Source organism: Frankliniella occidentalis, unplaced genomic scaffold (assembly GCF_000697945.3).
Source record: "Frankliniella occidentalis isolate FOCC.00 unplaced genomic scaffold, Focc_3.1 Scaffold137, whole genome shotgun sequence".
Lineage (NCBI taxonomy): Eukaryota > Metazoa > Arthropoda > Insecta > Thysanoptera > Thripidae > Frankliniella > Frankliniella occidentalis.
The window spans coordinates 399,006-405,979 of NW_026267264.1; the positions used below are offsets into that span (position 1 = coordinate 399,006).

Consider the following 6,974-nt stretch of genomic DNA (forward strand, 5'->3'; position numbering starts at 1 on the left):
TATTAGAAAAAGAAATAGAAAAAAAAGGATACAACCAAGCCCATCATCAGCAAATGACTTGGGCAAAGATTTCTTTTTACTACGGTTGAGCCGGAGCAGTTTTTCAAGATGCTTAATGTTACGGTCTTCTTCTTTGTTAGCTGCAAGGAGTAGCTTCTTTCTATTTGCCAACATATCAGACTGAAGCTTTTCTTGTTTGTTCTTATCATTACTTCTAGACTCATCTGAATTTGTTGCGCGGACATTTTTTGAAGGTTTCCCTACAGATTTGAGATCTAAAACATAATTAAAGGAAAGATCACAACCACATTTGAATAAAATGAAATGAAAGTGGCATAAAATGAATACCTTTATCTCTACTCTTTCCTGCGGCAACATTACTTCCTGAACCCTCTTCCGAGTTGGGTTTTAAACTGTTAGATTGATGTCTTATAGTACGCTTTAACTTCTTTTCTTTTCTCTGCTCTTTCCTCAATTCTTTCCTAGTTTTTTGAATGGGCTGCTTCTTGCCCTTCTTTCGTTGAGCCCATTTGCCCATAGTGAGTGAGACACTTAATGACAACAATTTCAGACTATAAAGTAATTTTGGTTTGATTGTTTCTGATAGTTTAAATAACTTGCTAACTCGAGTGCAACAAACAAAACCGGCAGTATCCACGTGCAATCCCAGTGATTCTCCAACGTCAACACGGTCAACAGTCAAGAGAGGAGAGAGAGCTGTTGGCCCTTCTTGACCCACGAGTTTGCAGGTTAGGATATACACTACTTCCTGGCCTCAGCAAATTCTCGTACGCAAGCCTCGCAGCTGCTCGCAGATGTGAACATCAATACGGAACGTCAGGCGCTAGTGGCGCTCCCTACGCGGAGAGTACACTAAACATCACTACTCTGTTCACATTCGTTTGTTTGCAGTTTGCAGACGATGGCCGAACCGTTGTTTAAGTGGAATAAAGTTGTAAATCCTTCGGGGCCGCAACCACGGCCTCGCCATGGACATCGAGCCGTGGCCATCAGGGATCTCATGATCGTGTTTGGTGGTGGAAATGAAGGCATTATCGACGAACTTCACGTTTTCAACACAGGTAAATACTCTGTCGGCCTTTATGCTACACAAAATGGCGGTGTCGTAGGCACTTTGGAGAGCGTTCATGTCAGAACTGTAACGGGAAGGTCGCTTTCCGCTTCTGATTGACAGAACTCTCTCTGTCGTCTCTTCCATTTTCTGTGCGCTCATCGAATACTTTTGCTTTCGTTCACGATAATTGCCTATTATGATTTGGCGGTTCAGTCCGGTTGAGCAAGATGGCGGCCTCCTACGCGGGCCCGGGCTGCCCCTATTGTGTCAGATGTGTTTGTCCCTGGAGCTTTGTCGAAGCTTTGGGTAGCTTCTTGTGCGGGAAGGCAAGACTAAAGAAGACGACGGGGTCCTCTCTCGCAAATCTAGGTCTTATGGCTTAAATTTGGTACGGGGTTTTGGTTAGTGACATTTGTTTGTGTTTGTTTCGGAGGACGCTCCATTTTGCCAACATTACAAAAATCTTCGTGGGTCTGGTTCAGAGCGAAAAGTCTTTACAAGTCGACTGTATATTTTGAACTGCGCTTATGGTTAACAGATTTCGCATTTAGATGGATCTCAATGCGCTGTTTTCCTTCAAATCAATATACGACCTGTTTCGTAGAATGGGCAAATCTTTGTATCAGTGGCACCCCTGTCCGTGTTAGGGCGCGCAATTCGAAATCTTGCGATGTGATGCCTACTCAATGGTCTCTTGTCATCTGATTGACCTCGTCTCTTTTCTTTTTTTTCTTTCAAATTTACAGCTACAAACAAATGGTTTGTGCCGCAATGCAAGGGAGACATCCCGCAGGGCTGCGCAGCCTACGGCTTTGTCGCGGAAGGAACTCGGATCCTAGTGTTTGGTGGCATGACAGAGTTTGGCAAGTACTCGGCTGACTTGTATGAACTGCAGGTGTGTTTCCAACTGTACTGATAGTCTTCATGGTGTGACTTAAACATCAAATTAATCATCCTTCGGTACCTTTTATTTGCAGGCAAGCAGGTGGGAGTGGAAAATGCTGAAACCTCGACCTCCCAAAAAATTTCCAGCTCCATGTCCAAGACTAGGTCATAGCTTTACTCTGATCGGAAACAGAGTTTTTCTCTTTGGAGGCTTGGCCAATGACAGTGATGATCCAACTAATAACATATCAAGGTACAAAGAGAAATTGTATGAATTTTGTCCTTTTCAGAGAAAAGAAAAATCTGCTCCCCTCCTAGTCCTTGCTCTGACAAGTTGCATTGACTACATAAATCTATCTACACTCTAAAAATATGAATGTTTTTTCTTGTTGGCTTGGGAACAGGTATCTTAATGACCTGTATGTGCTTGAACTGAAGGGAAACCACTGCTCGTGGGAAGTACCGGTCACTTATGGTGACCCCCCTCCACCCAGAGAATCTCATACCGCAGTTGCATACACAGACAAGCAAGGTCGTTCAATGCTGGTTATTTATGGTGGTATGAGTGGATGCCGCCTTGGGGACTTATGGATTCTTGACATTTGTGAGTGCTTGCAACAAGACTTTAAATCTGCCTTTCTTGTATGCGAACATTTCATCACGCATCATTAATGTATATTTCTTCTTCAGCAACAATGAGATGGTACAAGCCTAGTGTTCGTGGATTTGCTCCTTTGCCAAGATCTCTTCATTCTGCTACACTAATTGGGCATAGGATGTTCATCTTTGGTGGCTGGGTTCCTTTAGTACTGGACGATGTTGAAGTTGCCACTCATGAGAAAGAGTGGAAATGTACAAACAGTTTAGCTTGTCTGAATTTAGGTAAGTGGAGTATAATTATTTTATGTTGTCTGTTGTAATGCTTTTTATGATTTGTATTACGTAATTGCTGGTGCTCTCCTGTTGCTGCAGAAACCATGACCTGGGAGAGCTTTCAAATGGACACATATGAAGACAATATACCCAAAGCAAGGGCAGGTCACTCTGCTGTGGGCATTCACACTCGCATGTATGTGTGGTCTGGTCGTGACGGCTACCGAAAGGCTTGGAACAACCAGGTGAGAAAATTTTGTGAAATTATTTTCAGTCCATATCTGTCTAAAATTCATCACTCTCAAGTTAACATAATGAATGAATCATTGCCATTGTAGGTTTGTTGCAAAGATCTGTGGTATCTTGAAGTTGAAAAACCCGCCCAGCCTGGCAGAGTTCAATTGGCCAAGGCCCTCACAGACTCGTTGGAAGTCCACTGGACTGCAAGCCCTACTGCTGATGCTTACATTTTACAAATCATGGAATATGATTATCCTCCTGCCACGAGTGCACCTGCAGTAAGTCTTCAATTCATCGTATTCAAAACCTATTCAGCAAAAGCATTTTCACTAAAACCTTAACATTTTCCAGTTGCCTTCAACAAAGACATCGTCTTCGACCACCACAACTCAGGCAACCACCAGCTCATCAAAAACTACAGCAGCTGTAACACAGGCTGTTAGCTCACCGTCGCTGGCTAGAGTTGCGCTCCCAGTCTCTGGCCCTCCCACCCTAACCAATCCCCCAGCACTTGTCCCGGTCATCCGACAGCCTGCGCAGGCTCAGGGGTCTGGGCCAGCCGCTGCCAGCCAGGTCCGCTCTGTGCCTGTCCCTGTGCTAGTGTCTCCTAAAAAGCCCGCTGCCCCAGTAGGCACTGTCATCTCTGCTCCAGCGGCCACGAGAGGTAAGCCGGTAGTATTCAACTTCTTTATTTTGTTTTTGAGGAATGTGCTTTGTTTTTATTGACAAATCTTATGCAATGTTTTTCAGGCACGTCTGTGATTGCGTCTCCGCGAGGTGTGACCACAACTATTGTCCGACCTCGTGGGGCGGCGCCTGGGTCAGTTGTCCAAAATGCACCAGGAACTTTGGTGCGCATTCCGGGATCACCCACTGGTCGTCCCCAGAGACTACGACTCATTCGCATGCAGAGCCCAGGACAGGCGGGTGCTGGCATTGTTCAGAGTGTCATCTCCCCTGGTCAAAGCATCCTCTCTACGAGACCTGGTGTTGTCACATCAACAAATGCGGCACAATCTAGCTCAACTGTGGTCAGTGTAGTTCTTCATTGTAACCTATACCCTTACTTTCAATTAGCGCAGTTTTCTGATCTTTTTCCTTTTTGTTACTTCATTTAGGTAACATCTGCCCAAATGGTGGGTATTCAAGCACTTGCCGCTGCTGCAGCAGCTACTCCTAAAATGTCAACCCCCTCTGCCTCAAACTCCGTAACAACAGTCGTTAATACCTCTGGCATCATGTCAGTTGGTTCTGTTGGCCAAATCACTTCACAGGCGGGTCAACTTGTTCAAACCACCGCAGGGCAGGCTCAAGTGATACAATCCACCGCGCAGCTTGTTGCTGCATCTAGGCCTTCAGTTGTAGCTTCATCAGTAGCATCATCGACTGGTAGCCCCATTCGTATAGTCCAAACTCAAGGATCTCCAACTTATAGAGTTTCAACAGCTGGAGGCACAATAGGTATTTTGTTTTTCCTCCACTCAACAATTACTAGCCTATGTATGCATTATCTAATTCTCGGTTTCTTCACAGTTGGCCAGGCAATGAGGCTAGCATCCCCAGCCACAACACTCTTAAGAGCTGCCACTCCCCAGGGCAAACAGATGATCATTCAACGTTCAGGACAATCGGGACAACCAGGTCAAATTGTAACGCTTGTAAAGACAGGTCAAGGCATGACACTAGCTACGGTAATTTTCCCATCAGTCTCAGACTTAAAAGCTGCTCGAATAGCGAATCAGGGATTTTTCAATTTATTGCAATTTTCTTTTACAGATGCCCAAAATTAGTCTTGTCCCTACCAAAACTACAAGTAATGTGCAAACCATTCAGACAGGAAAAGTTGACAACACGCATGTCGTATCTTCCTCAGCACAGGGTACTGCCCTTCAAGCTGGTGGTGTCCTTCCTCAAGGTGCTACAATTGTCAAACTTCTCAATCCATCCACAGGTATGTGTAGCTAATGTTTCTGTTGTCCCATAGTGATTGTGAAATATTTTTGTCTTCATATATGATTTTCTCTGGTTTGACAGGCGTTCCGGGTAAACAGACCATTGTAATTAGGAAACCTGGCACTGGACAGCCGACTGTTTTAGGGAGAGGAGGGGGCGGACAGATCATCATGGTTACCTCTGGTGGTGCTCTGAGGACGGTGCAAACTCTCACTAGCACACAAGCTGGCCAAGGTAACGGAGTAGCAACACTGGCGCCGTCTTGGACTGATTGAAAGACAAGGCAACTAATCTCAACTTGTTCCTTGCACAGGTGTTTCAAGTCTTCAGAATGTGCCTGGACAACCAGGTGTGAAAATGATTGTCATGTCACCGGCTCAGGCTGCTCAGGCCGCTGCTGCTGGGGGCAAGCCCATTACTATTTCAGTCCCGGGACAGCAGGGCGGGCCACCGAAAATGGTCACCATCCAGGGTAAACCTGTCAGTAGTGGTTCAAATATTCTGAGTGGTGGGCAGATTATTACTCTACCAGCAGGGTCTGGTCAGGTAAGAAATTGGGTCAAATATTTGTAATTGACAATGCATTATTGAAAACTTAAATTATTGTTTTATGTTCTTTTAGGTGGGGAATCAGGCTGTAAAAGTGCAGATTGGTCAGAAAACTTTGAATGTAGTTAATGCACCTGTGCAGATGCCAGATCTAGACTTCCAATGACATGTACCAACTGAACATTAATGATCATATCATCGGACCAGCATCATTCAAAGTGTCTGGAATCTGACACTATTTGGCACAATGCCACATGCTATTTGTGATTCTCCTTAACCAGAACCAAGCTGACCTTGTGCCTGCTAGTCAGTTGTAAACTTCAGTAGTTTTCTTACCCAAGCCATGTTAAAATATGTATTACATACATATGTTTCATATGGTCTGTCTAAATGTTCTTATACCTTTCTTAGAGTCAGCTTCCTGTATATGCTTCCTTACCATCGACATCTTCACTATTTATGCTACTACTTTATCAAGTATAGACTGTTGACATTGAAATATGTGTTTTGTTAATATATTGATTATAAAAGCCCCTTCTTTGTATGTTTATGTATATTGTGTACTTAAATAACAATGAATTTCTTCAGCTTGATTTTATTGTACAGATGAAAACCAAAATTGATTGAACTTGGAACAGTTTTATTTTTTCTGTGCTTTTATAAACTTTGAACATGCCTGATTGTTGATCTCTTGTTATTCTAGTGGAAGGGTTAGAGCCCTTTTCCTTAACTAAGATAGGTTTCCTTTGCTTCAATTTTGACACAGTTTGTCAAATGTTCCCATTGTCAAGTTATAACTCACTCTGTAGCCTCTTTCTTTACAAAAAACTTTTCTTTACTGGGGCTGCCAAGCAGTTGGATTGGTTGATTTATGTGATAGTGCCAGCCCTGACAGTTGTTAATATGCCGAGTACTGTCTACAGTCAGTGAGCTCAGGCCTTGCCTTTCTTTTTGCATAGGCACTCAAATGCCTGTACTTAGATTATTTTGCTTAATTATGAAAAATAATTATGACATTGTGGTATTGTTGTACTCTTTTAAAGGTACACTTTTCATGGACAGGATTATTTATTTATACTTTGGGGTATGCGGATAAATGAAATACAAGTACAATATTGGAATGTATGATGTTTGCTGTCGTCGCCGGAGGAGGGGATGGGGTGGGGGTTGGAGGGTGAAACTCACGGTTTGCCTGGAGAAGACTCTTTGTTAATCATATATCTTTAATGTAGATGTGTGTAAATAAGTAGTATTGAGATATTTGCATTACTCTGTCGGAAGTGGATTGACGGTGTATTAATCCTCTTCAGTTTTAAATCATTGGTTTTTTGTTCCACCAAATCTTGTGGGGTGGGGGCTGGGAGGGCATGCCCATTTTCAGTCCTAGATTATGTTTTGG

General features: G+C 43.5%; 2 protein-coding genes across 2 annotated transcripts in view; one reads left to right on the forward strand and one right to left on the reverse strand.

Annotated features, from left to right (window-relative positions):
• LOC113211031 (nucleolar MIF4G domain-containing protein 1) overlaps positions 1–745 on the reverse strand; it is a 17,883-nt gene extending 17,138 nt beyond the window's left edge. The window contains exons 1-2 of the mRNA XM_026429264.2: positions 349–745; positions 33–275 (exon numbers count right to left, since the gene is read on the reverse strand). Coding sequence (XP_026285049.1) covers positions 33–275; positions 349–538 — 433 coding nt within the window. The 5' untranslated portion in view covers positions 539–745. The remainder of the gene's footprint in view (positions 1–32; positions 276–348) is intronic.
• Positions 746–881: 136 nt separating this feature from the next.
• On the forward strand, positions 882–6,255 carry LOC113211030 (host cell factor 1-like). Its single transcript, XM_026429263.2, has 15 exons — positions 882–1,082; positions 1,822–1,970; positions 2,053–2,213; positions 2,365–2,564; positions 2,651–2,842; positions 2,933–3,078; positions 3,172–3,351; positions 3,425–3,737; positions 3,824–4,104; positions 4,192–4,534; positions 4,607–4,764; positions 4,850–5,024; positions 5,108–5,260; positions 5,340–5,572; positions 5,649–6,255. The coding sequence occupies exons 1-15, from the start codon at positions 923–925 to the stop codon at positions 5,739–5,741; spliced, it is 2,937 nt and encodes a 978-aa protein (XP_026285048.1). The 5' UTR covers positions 882–922; the 3' UTR covers positions 5,742–6,255.
• Positions 6,256–6,974: the final 719 nt, after the last annotated feature.